Source organism: Populus trichocarpa, chromosome 6 (genome assembly GCF_000002775.5).
Source record: "Populus trichocarpa isolate Nisqually-1 chromosome 6, P.trichocarpa_v4.1, whole genome shotgun sequence".
NCBI lineage: Eukaryota > Viridiplantae > Streptophyta > Magnoliopsida > Malpighiales > Salicaceae > Populus > Populus trichocarpa.
This window is the reverse complement of record NC_037290.2, coordinates 15,915,300-15,940,576: the sequence shown is the minus strand read 5'-3', so window position 1 is coordinate 15,940,576 and position 25,277 is coordinate 15,915,300. Positions and strand designations below refer to the sequence as shown.

The window sequence follows — 25,277 nt, the reverse complement described above, 5'->3', positions numbered from 1 at the left end:
CTTAACATGTTCAAGATGCATGTTCCAATTGGGGCTATAAATTAAAATATTATCAAAGAATACTAGAATAAATTTACAGAGGTGAGGACGAAATATGGAATTCATAATGGCTTGAAAAATGAATGGGGCATTACAAAGACCAAATGGCATAACAAGATATTAGTAATGACCATTGTGAGTACGAAAGACAGTTTTATGAATATTAGAGGGATTTACTCGTACCTGATGATAACCAGCTCTTAGATCTAGCTTGGTAAAATATGATGTCCCGGGAAGTTCATCAAGCATCTCATCGACAAATGGAATGGGAAATCGATCTTTGATGGTAACAGAATTAAGGGCTTTATAGTTGGTATAAAAACACCATGTATCGTCTTTTTTTAACAAGCAAAACAAAAGATGAAAAAGGCTTGTACTTGGTCGATTTAACCTTAATTTTAACATGTCAAGAACTTGTTTTTCAATTTTAGCTTTTTGAAAATAGGCATACCTGTTACGGGGTACGTTGATTGGCCCCGTTCCTTCTTGGAGTGGAATATAATGGTCAATGTTGCATGTTGGTGGTAATTGTTGTGATTCTTCAAAAATAGCAGCAAAGGCCTCAAGTAATGCTTGCATGTCTGGCTGGATGTTCTGTTATGGTGTCTGTGGTAGTTGTAAGCAGATTGTAAAAAATGGAGTTGTTGGACCTTATATCCTTCTCCATTGCTTCTAGCGATGCTTGTTGTATGATTCGAGTGTTGGTTCCCCATAACAATTGAGGTTTGTTGGCCCATTAAAACTCCATTATAATATTCTTCCAATCACAAACAACCGATCTTGTTGCTCCAGCCATTGAACTCCCAATATCACATCCAAACCAGTTAGTGGTAAAGAGTAAAGAGTAAAAAATAATGGAAAAAGGGATACCCTATAGAAGAATGTGGATGTTGTCAAATCTCCCTTGGCATTTTAATGGTTGTCCATTTGCAACTCATACATTGAAGGGTTCAGTGGGCACCACGGGTAGATGCAGCAAAGATGACATCTTGTCACTGATGAAATTATATGTAGAGCCATTGTCGATGAGTACCACAACTTGACAAGTCCTAATCTTAGCAGTAACACATATGTATTTTGTAGTTGTCCATCCAATTAAAGCGTGCAGTGAAATTTCAGGATCAGAAGGAAGGTTGGTGTTGGCCTCGTTATTGTCTTCTTCATATTCATCATTGATGTTACCTTTCAATAGAAAAAGTTGCGACCCTCTGCATCTATAACCTGAAGTGAATTTGTCATCATAATTGAAACAAAGTCCATATGCACATCTCCTTTGCATCTCATCCTAAGATAGCCTCTTGACAGGTAAGGCTTTTGTTGTTATTGGTAAAGCCAATGGGGTGCAAGTATGAAGTGGTGGGCGTGATATCCTCCTTTATCGTTGTATTTGTTCGTTTTTCATACGTGCCAAGCTTGTTGTTTCCTTGAAGGTTTTAGGCTTGAGCATACGAATCGCTTCAGAAATTTCTGACCGTAACCCACCCATGAATGATCTTACGAGTGCCTTTTGTGACCAACCGTGAACCCTATTACCCAACCTCTCAAACTCCTTTTGGTAATCACAAAGGGATCCGACCTATCAAACTTTGGATAGAGCTTCATAAAAGTCTTCACACTTTATCGGTCCAAAACAAGCTCATAGTTCCTCTATTGCGATGTCGTGGTCACATAAATTAATTACCCTATCTTAAAACACAACACACAAGATAGTATAGAGCAAGCAAGGGGTCGATCCCACAAGGAAGGTTCAAGTCAAATTTATATGCTAGATGATATGCAATTTGGAGGGGGGGTTTGGAAGTTATCTAGGCTAAAGCAAAAGAAAACAAAAAACTATCAAGTGAAAGTAAATAAAATCAGAAAATTATCAAGAAAGCAAACCTTGGTTTCAAGTAAACATCCACTTACGGAAATCAAAATTGATCATGGAAACGAGACGTCAATTTATACTCTGAATATTTATCTTTTCTTATGTTGATTAGTTAACAGATCCACTGTATAACTAATTTTAACCATCAAATAACGACAGTGTCCGCACTAGTAATTTAATTCAATGGTAGCCTTAAGAACTAGATACGTTGATTAATCAAGAAAACATAATTGTCCGCAGTCCATGTTTAATTTGATCGAATGTTCTCCCTAAGATTAATAACGTAGATCCGCTACAATTATTAAACTTAGTTGCTTCACAAGTTTATATATCATAACTCCGGTTTTGATAGCAAACATAGTAATAGATTGTTCACAATAACAACTTACAGTCCGCTCTAGCAATTAAAATAAACAATCCTAAGAAATAAGCATAGGAGAACAAACATATTTATTCATCATATAAACTAAAAAGAAGAGGTAAAATAAATCTCACAATTCTTAAAATCCGAAGATTTTCGTGTCCTTGTAACCAAGAAAAAGAGGAATGCCTGATTTTGGGTTTCTTAGAGGAAGGGGGCTTTTTTCTCTCTTGGCTACTCGTCCTCCTCCCTTCTCCCTCTTTCTTTTTATATCCTAGAAAACCCTAGTCTCTATTTTACAAATAGTCTTCCCTTGAGTAGACAGTTTACATTTAAATACTTCAATAACTATTTTCCTAAAAAAAAAAGAAATAGTCTTACATAAAATCTTCAAGCTTTGACTTAGAGGAGCTAAACTTCTGAAATAAAAACTTCGATGTTGGTTTGGATGCTTCGGGATGTAATTTGGGCTCGTTTCTTCACAAAACCTGTTTGGTGACAGAATTTATTTGTCATCTTATAAAAATCATATCTCCCTCATATGAGATCGGTTTTAGCTGAAATATGGTACGTTGATAGGTCTTTGAGTCAGGAATCCAAAAAAATTAAGTTTGCATCAAATGGACTTTTTAAGCTTAAGATATTCAAGTCGGAATGGCCGAAAGGTCAACACTAGCAGAATACGAGATTTGACTTTGAAAGTTGAGATTTTCATGCTCTTCCTTATTTTATTTTCTTGCCTTAGATTTCCAAAAAAGTATGGATGTTAGCTTTTTAATACCACTTGAATCACTTCATTTCAACCTCTAGAACTCACGCTCTGTACAAAGCATTGACTGACGGTCAAATTTGTCAATTACCTCCAATTTACTCATTTTTGCATCTTTCATCCAAAAGTGCCTTCAAAACATAAAACAAAGAATATCAAGGAATTTTATATATAAAACATAGGCAAAACACTAGTTAAATATGAGTGAAACTATCGAATAATATGGTTGCATCATCCTCCTCAAATAATTCCCAAGTCATCAGGCGGTCTTCCTCTTGGTAAGCGCGACGTAACCATTGCCTCCATTGATTAGCTTCTCCTTCAAGATGAAAAGATGCTAGAGAGACCTTCTAGTTATTTGTCGTGCCTTGAAATTCGAAGAATTGAGTTATTCGGTTGAACCATTTCGTCGTATCATCTCCCGAGTATTTTGGGAATTCTAACTTTGCCATTTTTAAAGAAAAACTTTGTCTATTGATGTCGTTCTCTTCTAGATGAGGTCGGAAGAATCCTTTTTGCCCATTGTTGGGGTTGTTGGAGCTGTTAGTTGAAAGAAAATTTTCAAATAGCCTATTGACGGTTTCCTTAAGTCGTTGCATTCCATCTTGAATGTCGCCGAGTCGAACATCTAAGGCTTAGATTCTCTCTTTATTGGTTGACATTGTAACCAGTGACGAGCTCTAATACCAATGATAGGTCCCAGTCAAAGCTATGAAAATAAGTTGATCTCTTTGGGTGAGACACACCACAATTTTGGAATATATTTTCTATGCTTTTCTTATTCATTGAAAGAGTTTAAATACATATAATTTCTAACCAATCTTCCTAAACTTTGCATAACTGAAATTAAATGATGGAAGCAGAAATAACCAACTATGCAGACAAATAGGACTCCACTAACAATAAGATCATAGAAGCATAAATAACCAACTTTGTAGAGGACTCCACTAACAAATGCCAACTGGACTTCTTTTTTGAATGTTGCAGCCTAGAATTTAGTCCAAGTATTTCTGATATTGTCGAGAAACACGTTGAGATCTTCGTGGTTTATCAGATAACTCCATAGAAAGCAATTCAATATTAAAGGATAAAATTGAAAACAAATATTCAATTAAAAAAGAAACAAAAAAAAAACTTAAGTCAACTTAGCTAACCTGCAAATTTGTGACCTGAGTTATAAGACCGTAAAAATCTCATGGTAAACAAATAAAAAAAATATGAAACTTAATTTCTAATCAACAAAACATTGAAGAATGAAGTTAAAAAAAGTTAGAAATTAAAAAAAAAAATCCTTAAAATGTTTTTAAGACCAAAGTGAAAATAAACTACTTTGTTACTTTGAAATGCTAAGGACTTTTGTTAATGTTTAAATTAAATATTATGTATTTTTTTTTCCTTTTTGTTGTGCTAAGTTCTACTAGACTTGAAAAATAATTTTAAGAAAAATTGTTGGATGACTAGATATCAAGGCTTGTTACTTAAGGATCAAAAGGCATGTAACAATTTTTTTCTAATTCCACCTTCGCTGTTCTGGGTCCTGAATCTACCACCTAAAACTATCCTTAGCAACCTCAGTTGATCAAACATGTTGAGATGTAGATTTATTTATTTTACTTTTACAGTTCACATGATCTCATAATGAACATTGACTGCGTTATTTTAGAGTGATTGTGGGAGGTCTAAAACAAAGATCTCTGAGGAGAACTGAAATTTCATTTCAATTTGAATAGTCCAGTCCCACAATAACAATATCCTAGAACCCGACCTACAATACAATAATGTATCGGGGGCTACATCAGGCTCAACAATCAATTTTCTACTCTAAGAGTTAGTGAGGCATTCTATTTGGACTTGACTTCTATATCCTCTAGGAAATGAAAGTATTAATGTTGGGAACATACAAGATCATTAGCCACTATAGGGGGAATAAATCAACGTTGTAGAGTCTGCTCAAATATATGACCAATTTTTAGCAAATTAACCTGCATTTATAGTAAAATAAAAAGAATAATACAAGTAATCAAAATCACTTTCTTGCTTAAGATTTGAAATACAACCATTCACGATAAAAGATAACAAAGGTTAGATGTAGCTCTCCTTAAACAGGGATTAACCATTTCTTTACATGTTTTCTAGCAAAATGCCAATACTATCACAGACATTCATCAAGCTAAACTAGTTTATAATGTACGTTTACTTCTGATGAGTAATGACGAGAGGTAAATAGAGAAAAAGAGCCTGCCTGATGCATAATAAGAACAAATGATGTTTCGAGCATGCTTTAAGGAAACAAATAGTGAAAGCAAGGTAACCATCTAGGTGGTGGCCCAGTGGTAAAAGCTTGGGATCAAGAGGTTTGCTCCCTCTGTGGTCTCAGGTTCGAGCCATGTGGTTGCTCATATGATGGCCACTGGAGGCTTACATGGTCGTTAACTTCAGGGCCCGTGGGATTAGTCGAGGTGCGCGTAAGTTAGCCCGGACACCCACGTTAAACTATATATATATATATATATATATATATATATATATATATATATAGTGAAAGCAAGGCACAAATGATTAGATTGAAACTCGACGAGAATCAAACCTGCTCATAACCAAATTTTTGCCTTCGTGTTTTCCAAGTGATTTTTCCCAAATTCGGTTATCCATTTACACCAAAACTAAGCTAAGTTTAACTTCACCAAATTGTATTTCGGTATTTATTTTCTCCTCATAACTCATTTCCATCCAATTTTTTTCGCATTTTTGTATTTTTTTTATTTTTCGATCATTTTTTGTATTTTCATTGTTTAAAAATAATATTTAAATTTTTTATTCTAAATTTCCCAATTCATTATAATTCCTTTAGTGTAAATATTTAATTTACACACTCGTCAGAATATTTACTTCACTAGCCTGTTGAGTTTTTCATTCGAGGTTTACATACATTTTAAAAACAAAAACCAAAACAAATATTTTGTTTGTTCAAATATCAAGGATTATGAACTTATACATAAAATGTATTCTCGATATTAAAAGAAAAATGTAAAAAAAAAATATTTTTTGACATTAGAACAGTCAGGTTTTAACCTGATAAGATAATGACATTCTTACTGAGGACAACTTTTCTTATACCTTAGATAGACCAACGTTTAGAAAACATAACAATACCTTAGTTTATATCAGAAAAACAAACAATGCAACTTACCTTAGGTAAGGTGTACTAAGGGTGATACGTTCTTCATATACATAATCAATCCATTTATTCAGACTCTAAGCCCAGTTAGTATTTTTAGTGACCAAAATAGTAAGTCGCGACTTCATCTCTATTTTTCTGATAAAGATCAAGGATTCATTGTTCTTTCTGCCCATCACCATAAAGATCCCGCTCCAGGAGGATGATTGTCATGACGTCACACACATGCGACATACGATATGTTTAATAGTTAGGTATAAAGATAATTGCATGAAAAATTAAAGAAAAACCTATGTTTCACTTGGTGTGAAGTTTTATCCTAGACTAATAATGCAAGGAAAATAAAGATTATTGATTTAATTGTTGTGATAATTAGATTGATTTATGTTAGGTGAAGTGTAAAAATGAATAAATAATGTGAAATTAAGAAGAAATTTTAAAAGAAACTCGTGCTTTCTTTGAAGGGTATATTTGGCCAAAATATGAGATGAGAGAAAATTGAGTTATGCTTTAAATTGTTGAGATATTTGTGTTTAATTGTGTTATTTAGTAAGTTTAATTAATGGCCAAGAGCTAATGTTATGAAAAATTTAAAGGGAACTTATGCTCATTTTCAAATAAGGTTTGGCCAAAATTAAGAATATAAGGAAATATAATTTTTTTGTCTTGATTTGATATGATATTTGTGTTAAATAGGGAGTTTGGGATGTGTTTGCATGGCTAAACTACTAAGAAGCTAGAATAGAAATTCAAGGAAACCATCCTTAAATTTTTGGCCACATTGGAAAGAAAAAGGGTGGGCTTGTTGAATCATATTTTTTTAGTGTGAAAATATATGTTGAAGTGTGTATGGATGTAATTCAAATGGCTTATCAAAGTGGAAAACACAGGACACCATATAGTTGTCTGAGGAATGACTTTTAGCTGAAATTCTCTACATGGGTAGGAGGACCCAGTTTGTTTATTAAATCCTTTTGGAATTGTTGTTAATTGAGGATTTAAATATGTGAACTTTTAAGAATAAATGTGGCCATAAAAGTATGAATGTATAAGAAATTTTAAGATTTTCTTGTTAATGCCTTGAAAATATGAATTTATTTTGAAAATTGAAATGAAGTCTATGATTGTTGACATGTTTATGATAATGATATCCCTGTTGGTACATGAAAAGTTGTTAAATCAAGTAATATGAAGCAACAACACAAGCACAGGCTCCAGGTAGGTACCCTATACCTTCTCAACTTTTATAATATCTCAAGTAGATATAACTACAAATTTTTTAAATGCACATGACACGCATGCATGTAAATGTCAAAAAGGATTTAATAGACTAAATATCCCAAAGGAGCTAGTGGCATTAATTAAACTGATGACTGGAATATTTGATAGACAAGCTATTCAAAAAAAGTTAGTGACATCAGTTAGACTAATGACTAGGATATTTAATAGACTAGCTGTCTAAAAAGAGCTAGTGGCGTCAGTGAGACTGATGACTGAGATATTTGATAAATTAGCTGTCTTAAACGAGTTAGTGGCATCAATGAATCTAATAACCAAGATAATTGGATTGATTAGTTTATTTGAGGAAAACTAATGGCGTCAATGTGACTGGATGTCTGAATGATTAATTGACTAGATGCCCTGGAATGAGTTAATGTGTCAATAAAATTGACTTGCTAGGATTAAAGTTTAACTAGTTTCCATAAATAGGGCTAGAGGTTTCATTAAATTGACTTCCTTATGAAAGGTCGGATGATCAAAGTGTCAATTGACAAAGAAAGGGATATGTTTTCGAGATATTAAGAATTTGTACAAGATTGATCAATTATTTATGAGTTTGTTGGTAGATGATAACAATGTGATAGGCATTAGATTTACGGTATTGCTCACGATAATAAAAGTTAAAAGAAAAGGTTGACAAGGGAAAACAATGAAGGGAAGAACTTGGATGTTTTAAGAAAATACATATCTAGTTCTAAAAAAGGCCAAAACAAGAAATTAGAGTTAGTGAAGAATTGTATATTAGGGGATTAGTACAATAGATGAACATGAAAGTCCATAGGAAAGAGATCTCCAAAAAGAGTTAAATAGTAGAAATAGAGACCAAGTTAGTAAATACAACCTCAAAGTACTAGAGGTTACTTGAATAAAGGAATTATAAATATATATAGCTGGGGTTAAAAAATGATTTTGGTAGCTCATTAGAGGTTGAACCAATGATAGTTAATAATCTAATTGTATTAGAATATTGGCTAATTTGGTATTAGGGTTAGGTGTGATTTAAGTTTATTTCAACAATATGTTTGAGTCCAAAATAAAAGTTATTTGATTAAGCATTAAACAAATTTCAAGATTGTCTATGATGTAGCATTGGGGCATGATTCAAAGGCTATTTCTATAATGTAATGTATAAAGTTTAGGATTGTCTTTGGAACCATATTAAAGGTGTGTCAAAAGGTTTGTTTGATTGATTAGTGAAAGAACTAATGACCATTTTAGGGGTTATTGGGCAATAAAAGTACAATAGTTTAAGGAACATTGAACTAGTTTTAGGTTATTATATTGACAAATAAGACATGGATCTAAGATTAAAAAAAGACATGTAAATCATCTGATAGATATTCCATGGTTAGTGGGTATAGCCAACTACTTGGGATTCTGATTAAAATTGTTGGTAATTATAAGATCACACATAAGATGGTATATATTCTTTAAGGAACTATATAATGCATATCCAGAGGAGAGACTTACTTCCATTTAATATGATGATGGAAGATAATGTCATAAAAGAATAGTATAGGTAATGATCTTTTAAAAAGGGATCCAAAAAGTATGCCTTAGAATGACCATAAGTATAAGGTGTGATTTCAGGAATGAAGTTACATCTTTGAATTGTCTTGGATATAAGAACATACAACATGTATGTTGAATTGATATGTATGTATGATCTCTTGATGTTAGTGTTAAGATAAGGAAATAAAGGATCAAGTAAAGAACTTGTACTAAAGAAAGGATTAATGACCTGGTATAAATTATGGAGGAGGGGATGTTTGATATATATTGTTAGAGTGATTAAGACAATGCTATAAAGTATTGTTTGGTATCTTATATAAAGTATAGTAGGGTAAATTACCCAACATTTCTTGTCATGGGGTATTAAGGTAGAGGAAACTAGTTGATGTATAAGAAAAGGATTATATAATTGTATATAAGTGTTGATCTTAGAATGATGAAGTAGATAAATGTGTATTTGATATCAAGTGATTTATGACATTGCATACTTATATCATGCGTGTGTGTATTTGATTTCAGGTGCTTCTCAAATTTGAGCAGAACATTAGATTTCTTATAGTTTTGTTTTAGATAAGAAACGATAATGTAATTAGAGACCTATTAGATTTCTTTTATTATATAACAGGAAGTCGACCCTTTTATGATGTAAACAAAATGAGTATTAAAGATGCAAGTGACTTATCTCTTGCTTTTATTTACTATGTTGTAATTTAGCATTCAACTTAAGTATATTAAATTAACTATAAATATAAATATATTATAATGGCTTTTATATACATAATTGTTAATATTGTTTACTGCAAAGTTAATGATGTGCTTTGTGTATGAATTGTAATGGATAATTTGATGGAGTATAAGAGCTCTACTATTGACTTGTGTTGTGAATTGATAAACTATGGAATGATTGGGGAATATGAGTTTTTGATGTTGATATGTATGCAAGTGTTGATAACTTGGGAATTTCTATATTTAGGGAAGACTTTGTCGAAATTTCAGCAGAAGCATTATTGATATATTAAGTATAAAAACTACGAAACTAGTAAGTTTCATGGATTGTGAGACTATTACAGAATGTATATGCATAAAAGCATGACCTTGTTTTCCTGAGTTCAAGGCTTAAAGCTTTTTTTTTTTTGTACATTAGAATTTACGGGTTGTTATAACCCGAGTCATGGACTTGCTTGGAATTAATTATTTTTTAAAAAATATATCTTTCATTTAATTATACAACATTAAAAATAGACATTTGCAAGAAAACGATCAAATAAAATTAAGGATAAAAACAAAAAATACTTTTATTGAATTTAAATTTAAATAAAAAAGGATACACATTCAACGGCTAAAAAATAGTTAGGCACTTAAGATGTTTTTTCACCTCAAAAACCTTATAAAAAGCTAATTTTAGGATCAAATCCGAAATAACATAGTGTGCAAGGATAAAAATGAAATGAAAAAAAGTTTGGTGACTAAAATAAAAATAGGCTTAAAGGACTTAAAAAATACAAAGCATTCTTTTCAACAAACAGTGTTTTATTAACGGATCTAAAATGATTACTCTATAGGATTTAGTTTTTTTTTTTTCTTAACATTTTGTTCAAGAATTATAGTAAATGATAGTAATAAAATATAATCAAGCATCTTATATGTTCTTTCTCATGTTACACATACATGCATGTCATATATAAAGTAAATATCACAATGAAAATGCATGAGCTTGATGAAGATAAAACATAAACATAAATAAATAGAACATGTTATCTCTTTATTGTATGGAAGTATATTGAGATTTGCTCGGTTTCTTATAGTTAAAAGCCAATTGACACTCTTAATAAAGCTTTCAAGAGAGAACAAATACCCAAATTTTGACATATATATAGGAACAATTATCTCTTTTATCCCTCGTAACGGGCACCTTAGGTTTTCCTGTGTATCCTCTCAATCCCCATATAGATATGAGCTAAATACCCACTGTTGAGCCTACAAGATACCTTGGCTAACTTAGATAGGTAACCTTTCTTAGATTTAAATCATTGGATTATCCCCTAAACTGCCACAATGGAGCCCAAACAAGACTCCTACTATTAGTAACTAAGTCATTAGCCTTCATTGCCACCTCACCCAACTTTTTCACTATATCATAGGATTCTAAGTAGGAACCCCATGTCGCTCTCCTACTCACACCAAACCCTTTAAACAATCTAACCTAGCTATCTATAATGACTTAATCAAACCCTAATATAAAAAGGTAAAACAAAAGAAGTTAAATCCATAAATTGGAGTATTCCTTGATCAAAAACATGTGAAACAAATGGCTTATACCCTTTTTTTTTATAGTAATTGTACCTTAAAGGTGGAAAGAAAAATTATTATGGAAGTAGAATAAAAAAAGGAGAACACCTAAAAACCTTATATAAAGATAGGTGCCTCATTAAATGAGGCTTGGTTTCTTATTTCAGTAAAAACTATATATATAAAAAAAAAAGTGTGGTGAAATATCATGGATGAGTTTGAAATTCAAGAATGTATTGGCTCAGTGATCCCTTCTCCTAAAGATTCATACGATCTACCCCTAGAATCACACGTGCTAGGTCATCAAAGCTTTTTTTTTTTACATTAGAATTTACGGGTTGTTACAACCCGAGTCATAGACTTGCTTGGAATTAATAATTTTTTAAAAAAATCTATCTTTCATTTAATTATACAACATTAAAAATAGACAATTGCAAGAAAACAATCAAATAAAATTAAAGATAAAAACAAAAAATACTTTTATTGAATTTAAATTTAAATAAAAAAGGATAAACATTCAAAGGCTAAAAAATGGTTAGGCACTTAGGATAAACATTACTTGGACAAGAGTGATAAGATACTACTGTTAGGAGCAAAATCAACATTTAATGATCAAATCTTCCTATCACTCCATTCATAAAGGTTAAGATGGGGCGCCAACAAAGAGATTGGGCCCTAAAATAAGCAAATTTGTGTTTTTACTAAGTCTGACCAATAAGACCAAGACAATAAGTTTTGAGGGAGGCCAACTATAAAGGGCAGGCCTGTGAATCATCTTGGAAGAAGGTGATAAAAACCCAAACTTCGAGGTAAAAACACATGTGGTAATTGGAAAGCTCCCTTAGAAGAAGTCTTATTTGGGTTTAGGATTCACATCTTAGACTTCAATTCGCACAATAGGTTCCAGATTTATATTTTCAAGTCTTTGATGGTTCATCATGTTGAAATAAGACCTCTTCTAATACATAGGTCACACCTAGTGTTTCTTTTTTTAGTATATGATGGAAATCAAGGGAGGCATCGAAAATTCCTTAATCTTTTCTTAAGTCATCATATTAAGGGATAATCATAATTAACAAAATAGAGAATTAGCAAATTTGTGTTTTTACTAAGTCTGACCAATAAGACCAAGACAATAAGTTTTGAGGGAGGCCAACTATAAGGGGCAGGCCTGTGAATCATCTTGGAAGAAGGTGATAAAAACCCAAACTTCGAGGTAAAAACACATGTGGTAATTGGAAAGCTCCCTTAGAAGAAGTCTTATTTGGGTTTAGGATTCACATCTTAGACTTCAATTCGCACAATAGGTTCCAGATTTATATTTTCAAGTCTTTGATGGTTCATCATGTTGAAATAAGACCTCTTCTAGTAAATAGGTCACACCTAGTGTTTCTTTTTTTAGTATATGATGGAAATCAAGGGAGGCATCGAAAATTCCTTAATCTTTTCATAAGTCATCATATTAAGGGATAATCATAATTAACAAAATAGAGAATTTCTAAAAACTATGATAATAATCCTACAAGATGGTCTAATCTTTTAAGAGATTCCTTTCTTGTTTAAATGATATAAGACACCTCCTCCTTTACTTTGGAGGAGACTTGAAACCACATATCATAGCAGGACATGGTCGATATTAAAGGGTAAAAACTTAAAACAGAGAAGGCTAGAATTTTTTTTTCTTTAAGCTTCCTCATGATCTCCACTCTTTGAATGTCTTTTAGCACACACTCCGTACTCCATAAAGGTTTTCCTCTATTTCATTAAAATTGACTTAACCATCAAAAGATCTCTTGAGTCCACTAGAAAACTTGTTTTCAAATAACCTTAGAAGCTCCCATGGCTCATGACTATAATCCATTTTGACCTAGAAGTCTAAGAGACTCTAAGATGAGAATAAAATAATGTTTCTTTAATAGCCACATCTCGTTGTTCTTGCTAAGCCCAATGGCTCATGATCACAATCCATTATAGCCTATAAAATCCAAGAGACCTCAAGATGAGAAGATGTTGTCTTGTCAATAAGTAACTTCTATTGTTTTTTTATGACACATTTTACGGAGCGATGTCAAATGGCGACGCTGAAAGTGTCTCTTAAGAGGTGGTATTATAAGGGAAGGGTTTTAGGTTTAATCATAAAATTATGATTAAGGTTCACGAGTCGCCACCTAGTATTAAAGTTACTAAGAAACCTATGGTTTGCGAGGGTATGTGTAAGGGAATGGTTGTGCAAGGGGAAGACGCATCATCCCTGGTGCACCCTACCCAAGATAAGTTGTATTATTGTTTAATTTTTTAGGTCAAATTTCTATTTGTAGGTCTTTTTCTAAGGTCTAAGACAGATCTTTCTTTGTGAAGAAGTCTCTACCTTATTGGGTTGAATTTTAATTGTTCTAAGAGATAAATTTTAGCATCGCATTTATTTCTTTGTATATTTAACACATGAGCTCTACTATAAAGTTTTACACCCTCAAATATTAAAGTCCACATCTAAACCCTAATATAAAATGAACAAAATGATTGGTAAAGGGTTTGATATTTTGGTCAAATCATAATGGATAACAATAAACTGGTTATGATATAATTTTTATTTTTATTTTGCATTTTTAAAACACGAAAAAGATGCAATTTCTTGTTTTTTATATAAAAATTTTCTTGGAAAACTTTTAAGATCTAGCCGTATAGATGAAAAAAAATATTTTTGCTTTTTGTTTTTGTTTTTTGAAATGGGAAATTAATTTACAAGTTTTGAGATTTTTTTGGATTTTCAAAAAAAAATTAGAAATGGTTTGGAGAAAACCAAGTATTTTAATATTGAATTCGTATCTTACAATGTAAATATACAGCCCGATATTATGCAAAATTGGTAAAAAAACATACGAGAAAATCACAAGTTTTATTCAAAGGACTTTGAAAAAAATTGAAGTTTTTTTGTTTTTTTAATATTATATATTATTATTATTATATTTGGTTGGGCTGATTGGTGACCCAACAGGCTTATCTCTTTTTTTTATTTTTTTATAATTATATTATATTATATTGGGCTAGGCCGAACCAAGCCAGGTTTGGCTGACTAGCGGCCCAACAGGCTTATCTCTCTTTTTTGGATGGGCTAGGCCGAAACGAGTCTAGCCCACCTTACTAGTTTGTAGAACGTGAACTTGGTTCACCTTTTGCATGCAACTAAGAAATTGCAGGGGAAAGAGAGGGGAGAAAAAAGAAGGTCACCTAGCATAGAGTGGATGGGGCTACCGTCATTAGTCTGGCGTGAGGTGGGTGGAGGTGTTGGTGGCTCAAGGTGGAGCTGGAGGAAGAAACAGCAGTCGTCGTGGTGCAGGAGGGCTGATGGAGAAGAAAAGGAAGTTGGCGATGGTGGTGGTGACTATCATTGTCATTGTTACTAATGAGCAGATGGGTTGGTGGAGAAGGTTGGACCGCTCTTGGTCACAGCGGTGCTAAGGTGGAAGTGGCTGAAAAGTCAGTGGAGAAAAAGAAAAAAGAGAGAGAATTGTTAGTTGGGAAGGAAAAACTGGGGGAGGCTGACTTTTGGCCAACTTAGGAGTTGATTTTCTCCTCTTTTAGGCCATGGAATCCACCCCTATTTATAGGGGGTAGAAAAGGGACATTTTGTCTTTACTAGTACCAAATCTTGGCCCTTGATTTGACCCGGAAGGATCTCAACCATCGATTCAAAATGGCTATCATAGGCTGTCAGATTTGCTGCAGAAATAAGTTGGTTGGGTTGGCCACTTTAGGGTGGTGTCACAGTCGTTGTGGTATCAATTAGCCAAAACAGACCATACTAAGGTGTAGAAAGATATCAAGTGATCGTTTACGTACAAGTTTTGTCAAAATTTATGCAGAGATAAAGCATTAAATGTCTTGGGAAGGTGACCCCCTAAGCAGCCTTCTCAGGTGAAAACCTAAAGAAAAAGATGAATAGTTAACTCAAAACGGCATTGTTTTGGCAAAGTTCATTTTAGTCCTTCAATTTATGATTTCACTCAATTACACCCCTTGAGTAGCTTCAAACTTTCAATTTTTTTTAATTTTGTCCCTGACAAACTTCAATCTCTACCCTGAATTTCAGTGCCTTTTTCATTTTGATCCTTGGTTTCGGATTTATGCAAATTATCCCTCATTTGACCATTAAACTTTTAATTTTCTTCAATTTCACTCCTGATTTCAGCCAATTGGATTCCCAAAGTTCGGCGTGTTTTTGGTCCTTGACTATGAATTTCTTCAATTTGGCCCATAATTGACCCTAAAACTTTGATTTTCTTGCAATTGTACCCTGATTTCAATCAATTGACTTGGTAAAAATTAAATTTGGTCTCCTAAAATTTCAATCTTTTTAATTAAGCTCAAATTGGGTTCTCAAATTTAATTTTTCACTAATTAAGCCCCAAGTAAAATTAATTTGACCCATTTAAAGTATAATTAAGCTCTTGCACCTAATTAAACCCTTTAATTGGACCTAATTTAATTCTTAAATATAATTAAATTTTAATTTGGCCCATGATTAAATTTAATTGGCCTATTAAAAATCTAATTTTATCCTTAGGCTTAATTTTTATGCAGATGTGTCCAAAAATGATTTAATTTGATCTTGAATCTATATTGTCTCTTCAGTTTTGGGAATAATAGGGGACAATTAGGCTCCTGATTTCATCGAAAATTGCAGCTTGATTGATTATTTTTTTTACTTGTGAAATCCTCCTAGTTTGCTTTTGCTAAAATGTCAGTCTTTATTTGATTTTTTTTTTTTCTACATGTGAAATCCTCCCATTTCTGAGTTATGACAACACATTCTATTAATTTTGTTAGTTTCAAAGAAGAACAAATGAATATACAAGTTAAAACGTTTAACTGAATCAAAATCTTGATTCAATTTTATAATATAATAGAATTTTATTTGAGAAAAACATAAATATAGTCTCAAATATCAAACCTATATAACCTTTATCAATTAACTCCTAAATCTATAAATTTTATTAATTAAATTAGTTTGTTGTTTTCTTTTATGAACCAATAAAATATTTATGGTTTAATACATAATAAATTTCCCATCATTTTTTACTAATAGATTTGAGAATGAATATCCCTATTTTCTTATATTTCTCAATTATGTCCTTTTGTCAACTTCTTTTAATAGTTTTAAGTCCAATTTACATATTTTATACACTAATATAGTATCAATTAAAAAAAATGATGAGTAAAGTTTATAAACATTAACATTTTCAGTATAATGTGCATGCATCAGCATCAATTTGAAGAAAATCTTGTACAAATTCTGATGAACATTAACAAAAATAAATGATTTGAGAGTTTTTTGAAACATTTGGGACTTAATTAATATGATTTATAGGTTTGGAATTTAAATGAGAATGAGTATATAAACTTAGAGTAAATTGGGGTTTTCCTTTATTATAAGTGAAAAATTAAAAAAAAAAAAACAAATGGAATCAATTTGCAATGAGATGGCAGGCTTATCCAATTAGGAAAGACCATACGATGAGAATGGAGCGTGGCCTGTTTAACTTGCTTTTCTTGACCCGTAACTTAAGATATTCATTGATCCGTTATTATTTTAATTATTTATTCTTTACGTATTGATAAAGATGAGATTCAAGTTGAGACCTCACCTCTCTTGTTTTTTGCTGAACTTCCCACTGAAATCATATTATGGCCATTGCAAAATTAAATAATAACGAGTGGAACAAGGGCAGAAAATTCATTAACTTTAACCTCGTTGAAATTGCAATGTCATTCGCTGTTGAGCTGAACCCTCGAGTAACCACTAATTTCAACTATATATAAAAACAAAAACAAAAACAAATGAATGATACAACCATTCAACATGACATGATTACACAACTATCGGTACAAGTTCTGTCAGCACGCTAATCACCTACAAAACTGAGGTTACCTCTGCAAGACCTGCTAAATGGAAGAGCCACCACACACCCAGGATCAACCTCTTTTATTCTCGTGATTGATCGAAAGCAAAAGCAGGCCATTCTCCTTGGGGCCAGCAGCTCTGAACTGGATAATTTGCCTTCTGTTCCCTTTTCTTCTGTGTCTACATTGTTAAAAAGATCTACAAGCTGTCTTCTAATTCATCTGGTACATGCAGCTTCTCTATGTCAGCCTGTCAAATATTAAGAAACAAGAAGAGGTAGGTCAGCAAAAATAACTCCAAGCTGATGAAGTAGAAACGGGGAGGTACGGTCCATAAATTCATCTGAAGATTCAAGTTATGGTTTGTCAGAAACCAAGAAAGAAGCTAGATACTATAGTTCGAGCAAGTTCCAGCATGCAGATACGTGAGGCATTGAATACAGTTAAAATTAATCCGTGAAAAACAAAAATGGTCTCCTAAATGTGTTTTCACTATGAAGTTCGTGCTCTGACCAATGCTTTGAATTGCCAAATAAAATTCAAGGTAAATTTCATAGTCCATTTTTCTCGGTGAATGCATTTATGCTTTCACATTCAGTTCCCAGTTTTAGAAAGCAAAAAAATAAATGAACTGAAATAAGCCAATCACCTTAATTGTAGCAACATCGGTTGCTGATGGTTTGAAATCCAACGCAAGACCAAAGTGAAGCATTGCCTTCTCATACATGTTACGCCTCTTATAAATCTTACCCATCAAAGCATAAACACTGCTTTCACGTGGAGCATACTCTTTCAGCTCTTCTAGGACATCTAGAGCTTCATCAAAGCTTTCCAAGCTCACAAGTATATTAGCCTTCTGATACATGGGAAGAGGGTTCTTCTTATCAGCTAAAATTGCCCTCTCCATCATCTCTAGAGCTTCCTCGTTTCTCTATATATTTTTTAATAATCCAAAAGAAGAAAAAAAATTAGAAAACCACAGGACATTATCAACATTGGAAAATACAGAATTTAATATCAATTTGCATATGGCTCAACCTTCAAGGCATGCAAAGCCGTCCCAAGATAAGACATTATCACAGAAGAATGTGGATTTATTTGGAAAGCCATTTGGAAGTGATGCTCAGAAAACTCGTTTTTCTCTTGTCGAAGATAGACCATCCCAAGCCCATGCCAGGACTTGTAATGCCTAGCATCTATCCGTAGAGCACTCTGGTAACTCTTAATTCCATTCTCAAAATCATCCAAGGCAACATATCTGCAGGTAACCAGGTAATTGCAAGAAACATATATGAAACGTGAATCAACCATTGAATATAGAATTCTACCGTTTGAAAATACAAATATATCAGTTATCACAAGGAAAAGAAAACAAAAAAGAAAATGAAAAAAAGAAACCAAGGGACCTACTCATGACCACATAAGGTGTGTGCATATGCAAATCTCGAATCAAGTTGTACAGCTCTCTGGAAATTTTTCAAGGCAGTTTCATGGTCTTTCTGCAGACTATAGCAATTTCCCATGGCACACCTGCATGTCCATTCAACCTGAATGAGTGAGAAATGCAGATGACAAATGATAAGAACTGGTAATGCTAAATACAGCTGCAGCAAAGTAAAATATGCAAGCTTGTTCTAACAGACTGAAATCAGCCAGCCTTGTGTTATTTAAACCCCAAATTTGTTTCAAGCACATTCAGAGAAGGATCATCAGGTTTCTATAAGCACCATAGCACATACAACTATATCACCCGCCAACCACCCTAAAAGCAGCCACTGAAAATAGCAGATCACCCAGTTAGGCGAAGCTGACCTGAAATTGTGAATGAAGACAAAAGGACCCTTCGCTCCACATAAAATAGGTAGGAGTACATACACGTAGCTATAAATAGGTACAGCACACCCAGATCTCAAGATACCAGTTTTATTCTGGAACAGTATTAATAATTTTCAACAAAGCATTCTTGCGTTTGAGGGTTCACTCTTCGAGGCCCACAAGCATGAGAAAAACCAAATACAAAAAATGATGAGCAACATAAACAACTTTAGTGCTTGTTTTGAGAAGAAAAATTGAATGTGACAGCTCAGAGGAGAAATTTAAGGTGATAACCACCATGTAACATGTGAAAGCTGGGTTGTAAACAGGTGCATGAGAAACAAAAGGCAAAGGAGGCACTGTACATTAAAAGGTATAATAACACTACCAAGATTGAGGAGCTAAACGATCAGTTGATATCAGTTCCTGAGCCAGGTAACTTAACTTCATTTCTTCCTTCAAATGCTGCAACAAAAGTAAGAATAAAAATTCATCTAAAGCAAGAAATAGATATACCATAAATGCATGAAGTGTAAGCATCAAGCAGTACAATTAAAATATAACACTTATTTCAAAGAAAGAGACCAGAAGTCACTTGTCCTATATAATAATTCATCTAAAACCCTATATTACCTTGGTTTTCAAAGGAAGAGACCACAAGTCACATATCCTTTCATATTATGGCATTGTTAACAACCCAAGCAGAACAAACCAAAATTCTGAACTATGTTACTGGAACCTCCTATAGATAAACTCACATAAAGAACTGTAGAATATACATCCAATCCTTCTAAACTGTAAGGTGATGCTCGACGGGCAAGACTGAAGGCTCTATCAGCTTCCAAATAATCCACTAATTCAACATAAGCTTTTCCAACCTACATTTGAAATACAAACATGGTCAATAATGCATGTCATACAGATGGCTTAAAACCATAGAAAACAGTCATTTTGAGGGAAGCAAGCAAGAGAATGAATAAAAAAAAAGCAGCAAAGGTTCAACTATGCACTCATCATGTGATATGATTAAAAAATATAAATGAGAAATCGATACATTCTAAGTTCTAAATAAACCAAAATGAAAGACGGGAAAATAAAGAGGGAATCTCTTCAAATATGCAAAGGTAATCAAATCGACTGCTTCTAACTTCAGGTCAGCATTACAAACAATTTATCACAATATCATCAAAAACTGATGGCAGACTTTTAAAAGGCAAGTTTTAAACAGTTCATATACAATTTGATTAAAAATGAAAACTCAAGAAGGAAAATTGTTTTATGAAAATTTTATTTCCATAGCAGTTTTCACAGTTCAACTCAAAGATGGCCTACATTCAGTTCTGAAATCTCAATAACTCTCAATAATTTAATGATGCAAATATGCAATGGTATCTAATAAATCCATCTACAATCTAATGATCAGTTTTCTGTGTGTATCTATCAGTCAGATGAGTGTCTAATCAGCAGCAAGAAAAGACTATAAAAATTGAAAAGAACAAATAGTATTTAACTTTCACTACTGAGTTTTACCTGGCAAAGCACCCAGCCTGTATTATAATGCTTGTGTGGTAGTTTCATGTACACATCCAGTGCATCCTGTACACCAAGAAGCAAGCTAGAAAGTAAAAAGTAGTCCTGACAATAATAGCAACTGTGCTCTTTTAGCAAACACCAGTTAATACCTGGCATCTGTACATGCAAAAAAGTCTATAACCTTCCCCAAGAGTTCTCAGGAGGCCTAATATTTCTAAAGCACCATTTAAGATACATGAAGCACTTATGATTACTCCACCAACAGGCATGGTTGCTACTTCTGTTTCAAGAGGTCTAGAATCCCCAGGAGGCGATGAACTACAATTTGAAGATGTATTATTTGCACGTGAATCATCAAAAGCCTCATTCCGTATACCTTAATATGATTAAAACCAAAATTTTCAAAAAATTGGTTAGTCAATAAGCAGCCAGAAGAACAAAAGAAAGCATACAGCAGAACAACAAAAGATAGCTACAAAAAGAATATAACTTGCTATTCAACCTAAGTCCACTGGACAAACATAAGTGCATTTCTACTTCAGCCAACACCAATGTCAATACTGGTGTACAAGCCAACAGTTGGTCAAACAAAAAGAAGAATAATCACCTTCATCATAATTTTCATTGGCCCATGACTGTCCCTTACGAACTGTCACTGAACGTATTGCCATAGAACTCAACTTGGAACCCCCGAGATATTTAGATGAGTTGTTAGTTCCATACCCTGCAACCAGTGTAGCACTAGTATTTTGGTTGGCTCCTGCTTCTGCAGCAAGCCTTGTGCTTCGCCGAGGGCCAGAATCAAAAAATAACCTCCCAGAAATCTGAAAATAAATGAGGGACGCTGATGTTGTGAAAACTAGTGAAAGGCTCATTAAACAAAGAAAAGACAGATATAACAATAGCAGGTTTCACTGAGGCATGTTTATAAAATCACACAAAAGATACAAATAACCTTACCAATGTAAGTATCAATATAACAGGCCCAAACAACTTGCCAAATGGAAAGAAAACCTTCAATGCACGGATGAAAAACAATCATGCATGCCCCATAAAATAATCAAGATGAAAATATTAGAAGATGTATTAACAAGGTCACCTAACAAACTGCATCCATAATACAATTGTGAACAGGAAGGTTAAAAACACCAGCATACTAAGAAAATAATTTCAGGATCAGCTAAGCCTGCACCATGAAGACAAGGGAAGGAAGAAAATGCCAAGCTGATAAACTGAATCAGATAAAGCAGAGGAAAAAAAGAAAAGAAACAATGATCTCAAAGGGAAGAAGACATTCAGCTCCAATATGGAAATTTGCATCATGAAATGTTTCCCATGTTCATTTATAACCCATTTTAAGCTGTAAATTTCACTCAACGTCTTGGCTTGGAGAAATCTCCTCGCACAAGAAAAAGAAACCGATTGATCTTCCTTATTTCAAGTGTAGTGTAATATGTGCTCCACGACAAAGACCAGACATGTAGATTATGACATTTCTTTTAAAAAATGGCATAGAGTTTCCAAAATTTAGCATGGAAGAGATAATGGAGAAACAAAATTAAACGAAGAAAGGCTGTGTTGGAGCTCTTAACCTTCCGCAATTTCCCTTCATCAACAAACTTTTTACGAGGGGCCTGAATATTAGAACTCACAATCGACCTAGGAAAGTTATCAGAACCAAGTGTACTAGGATTTGAACAATTTGGCTGCAAGTTTCTGCACAATGGTGGTGGCGCGACACCTGACAACTGCAAAATAAAGCCTCAGAAGCAAAACAATACAAAAAGATGAAACATGCTACGGGAAAGAATACAAAATTAAAGAAAACAATGTTTTGGAGTAAACTATATCCTAACCTTACTGCTGAGTGCAAAAAATAATTTTTTATAAAATTAAGAAGAAAAAAAAGACAATTTAAGAAAAAAGACAAAACTCTAAGCTTTCTGTATAAACATAGCTTGGAATAATTCAAATTACCATACCTGTGTGGCCATTGGTGAAGGAGTGTTATAAAATGACAGGTTTGGAGGAACACCATTTGAAGGCTGACTAACAGGCCCTCCTAATGTAGAGGCTCCATGGTAATTTCCAGGAATATCTCTGAGGTTATTCCCTTGTAAGTGTTTCAACTGCCTTGGACTTCCATCTTCCAAGCCAAAGTTTCGAGCAGAAACTAAATTATGATCCTCATTGGATATGCTCAAGTTATGGGATGCTGACGCACAATTCATGTACTGCTTTTGAATGCAAAGAGCAGCTGCTTCATCAAAAACTGCAGCTGCTTCTTCAGCAGCACCTAAAACATTGATAAAAAAGAAAGCCAACATAGTATCAGGTCAAAAATATATAGCTCAAGTAGAAGAACAACATTTTATATGAACCACAAGCTGGTTGCACAAGACTGCCAGGGGCACAGAATTGTGTGGGTGTTCAATGACCATACCTAATATACAAAGCTGCTCATAGGCGGCCCAGAATAAAGGATCTATAGATAAAGCCTGCTTAAAGTGATGGATGGCACTTTTCCTTCTATCGGTATACCTAAATCCAAATAAACTTAAACAAATAAGAAATTGATATATTAAACCAGGATGTAGAAGGAGAAGCATATAAATAGACAGCCAAATAAAATTAATTAATTATGCAGGTTCAAGAATTCAAATATGAAACTAGAAGCACACTATACTTTTTTAGTAAGGTGTAATAAACAACTAAGGAGAATGCCTTTGGGATATCAAGAAGCTTTGCAAGATACATATGCAGCTCTATAGCCTTCTGAAAAGGAAACAAATATTTTGACATCATTTCATAATATTTTAAGATCTAAATCAATAAATATATACAGTTTGATGAAATTAACAATTTCAAATTTCACTGAATCAATGGAAAACTTTAATTGAGGGCAAGATTCTGTCTCTTTCGTTAACATTTCACAGAGCACATAGTCACTAGAAAGAATCTAGTAAGTCAAGAAAAATAGTTTTATATCAGTTATTCTTCCTTTCTTGATGTTCTACAGCAGTACATGAGAATATATGCCTACACTTAAAGTAAAAGTTAAAAGATCTATTCAGAAACTACCCCCTCAATTCTAAGGAAAATAGCCAAAGTTTTTCTATAACTTGTATTATACATATCTAAAGCAGTGGACAACAGAGTTCTTGTGATAGTTAATCACTAGATATTTTAGAAAGAGGTGAGCAACCTGTAGATAAGCCCAAGAAGGAAATGCCCAGGTGCACCATTTGGAACCTGATAGAGAAGAGAAACAACACGAGCTAATCAACAATGTCCAGAAAAGTGCGTCAAAAAGTGCACAACTATGCCCAGCATTCAGCAATAATGAATTTCAGGACTTTGAATACATACTGACTCCAGCTGAAAATGCTTTTTCATAGATAAATGATGAAAATGGTGATAAAAACAGTCTGCTTTGTGAACCAAAGGTACTTCAGAAAAATGCCAAAATAGTTTTCAATTAAGAAATTCCAAGAGGTACCTCAGCACCAGGCTCATTAGGAGGACATAATGCCGCTTCAGCTTCATTTAGAAGATCCATCTGAAAGCATGATATCGCAAACAAGTAGCGAGATTGAGCCATTTGTGTTCCTAAAGATAATAACAAACAGAAAAAAGCGGAGAGATACATGAATAAGCAACACTTTTAAGGGAAAAAAACCAAGACAGAACCATATATATTAAGACCATCATAAGTTAACAACCATTTGGAAGATGAAAACGTGAAGCATACTACCTTTTAGAATATGATATGCAGAGTAAGCTTGACTATTTTGCAAATAACATCCGGCTAACAATTGTAAATTTGTCTGCATAAACAAAATGCAATTATTTTGAAGTCCAGTAAAACAAAGTACAACAAAAAGAAAAATAAATAAACCCATAACATTTGTCTCAAATTGATAACAAAAACACCCGAACTATAGAGGGATGGATGAGGAAACATAACATTGTCAGAGTAGACAAGTAGCTAGTTAAGGTATCTTGTCAAAAATAAGACTTCAGGTTACATCTAGTCATCTACGTAGTTTGTTTACCAAATCTGTTTCATTCAATAGCAGTGTTGAAGCACGTGGAGAGTAAAGCCCTCTTTTGATTCGCCCAAGATTCCATGACTTACAAGTATCAAAAACCTCAGCCCCCCTTTTTTTTCTTTTAAGATGTCAAATTCACAAAATACATCAGAATTTCAGACTTTTTCCCAAAATTCCCCAAGAAATGAAGAAGAAGAAGAAAAGTTGGAGCCACGTAGAGCTCCAATCAGTACCGAATCGCCATAAAATTATAAAATAAAATAAAAAACGCTAAGAGAAAAAATGATCTTGCCAGTAAATAGTAATGCTCCTAACTGTTCTTGAGAAACCAATACAAAATCAATAAAAATACAGCCACTGTGTTTGAGAATTCTAAGAGTTTATCCCTTCAATTTTCTAGCTGTCTCTCAGAGACCAAACAAAATGCCTCGAAATTAAATAAATATATTGGAGCTTTTGGGGTTACCTCGGAAGGAAACTCAGCGCAGAGTCGTTCACACATGAAAATGGAGTTTCGATACATGAAATGGCGAAGACTGTTGTTTACACAGTCTATTAGAATCGCCTCCATCTTCTTCTTCTTCTTCTTCTTCTTTGATTCAGACTTCAGAGAGAGAGAAGAAAGTGGGGGTAGGGGTTTTCTGGTTTTGGGGGTTTCTTTAGGTTCAAAATGGGAT

At 33.4% G+C, this 25,277-nt stretch overlaps 1 protein-coding gene across 4 annotated transcripts; it reads right to left on the bottom strand.

The window, feature by feature from the left end:
• Window positions 1–17,014: 17,014 nt before the first annotated feature.
• On the bottom strand, window positions 17,015–25,277 carry LOC18100455 (cell division cycle protein 27 homolog B). Of its 4 annotated transcripts, none has more exons than XM_006381696.3 (16): window positions 25,067–25,277; window positions 24,303–24,375; window positions 24,048–24,157; window positions 23,754–23,800; window positions 22,992–23,089; window positions 22,531–22,844; window positions 22,141–22,296; window positions 21,156–21,372; window positions 20,698–20,924; window positions 20,546–20,611; window positions 19,774–19,893; window positions 19,404–19,480; window positions 18,611–18,730; window positions 18,239–18,458; window positions 17,850–18,131; window positions 17,015–17,450 (listed from the first exon to the last, which is right to left on the bottom strand). In XM_006381696.3, exons 1-16 carry the CDS (start codon window positions 25,169–25,171, stop codon window positions 17,400–17,402), a joined length of 2,283 nt encoding a protein of 760 aa, XP_006381758.3. In that variant the 5' UTR covers window positions 25,172–25,277; the 3' UTR covers window positions 17,015–17,399. The 4 variants fall into 4 exon arrangements, with proteins under 4 accessions (XP_006381758.3, XP_024458437.2, XP_024458434.2 ...); XM_024602669.2 differs by having other exon boundaries at window positions 24,048–24,107; window positions 25,067–25,133; XM_024602666.2 differs by lacking the exon at window positions 24,303–24,375 and having other exon boundaries at window positions 25,067–25,226.

Excerpts from the sequence above, each read along its gene's own strand:
- LOC18100455 (XM_006381696.3), bottom strand. The coding sequence starts at position 25,171 with ATGGAGGCGATTCTAATAGACTGTGTAAACAACAGTCTTCGCCATTTC. Across the intron at positions 22,297-22,530 it reads CTTCACCAATGGCCACACAG|TTGTCAGGTGTCGCGCCACC; the intron begins GTATGGTAATTT and ends TTTATTTTGCAG. Across the intron at positions 21,373-22,140 it reads ATGAAGGGAAATTGCGGAAG|ATTTCTGGGAGGTTATTTTT; the intron begins GTTAAGAGCTCC and ends ATTTATTTTCAG.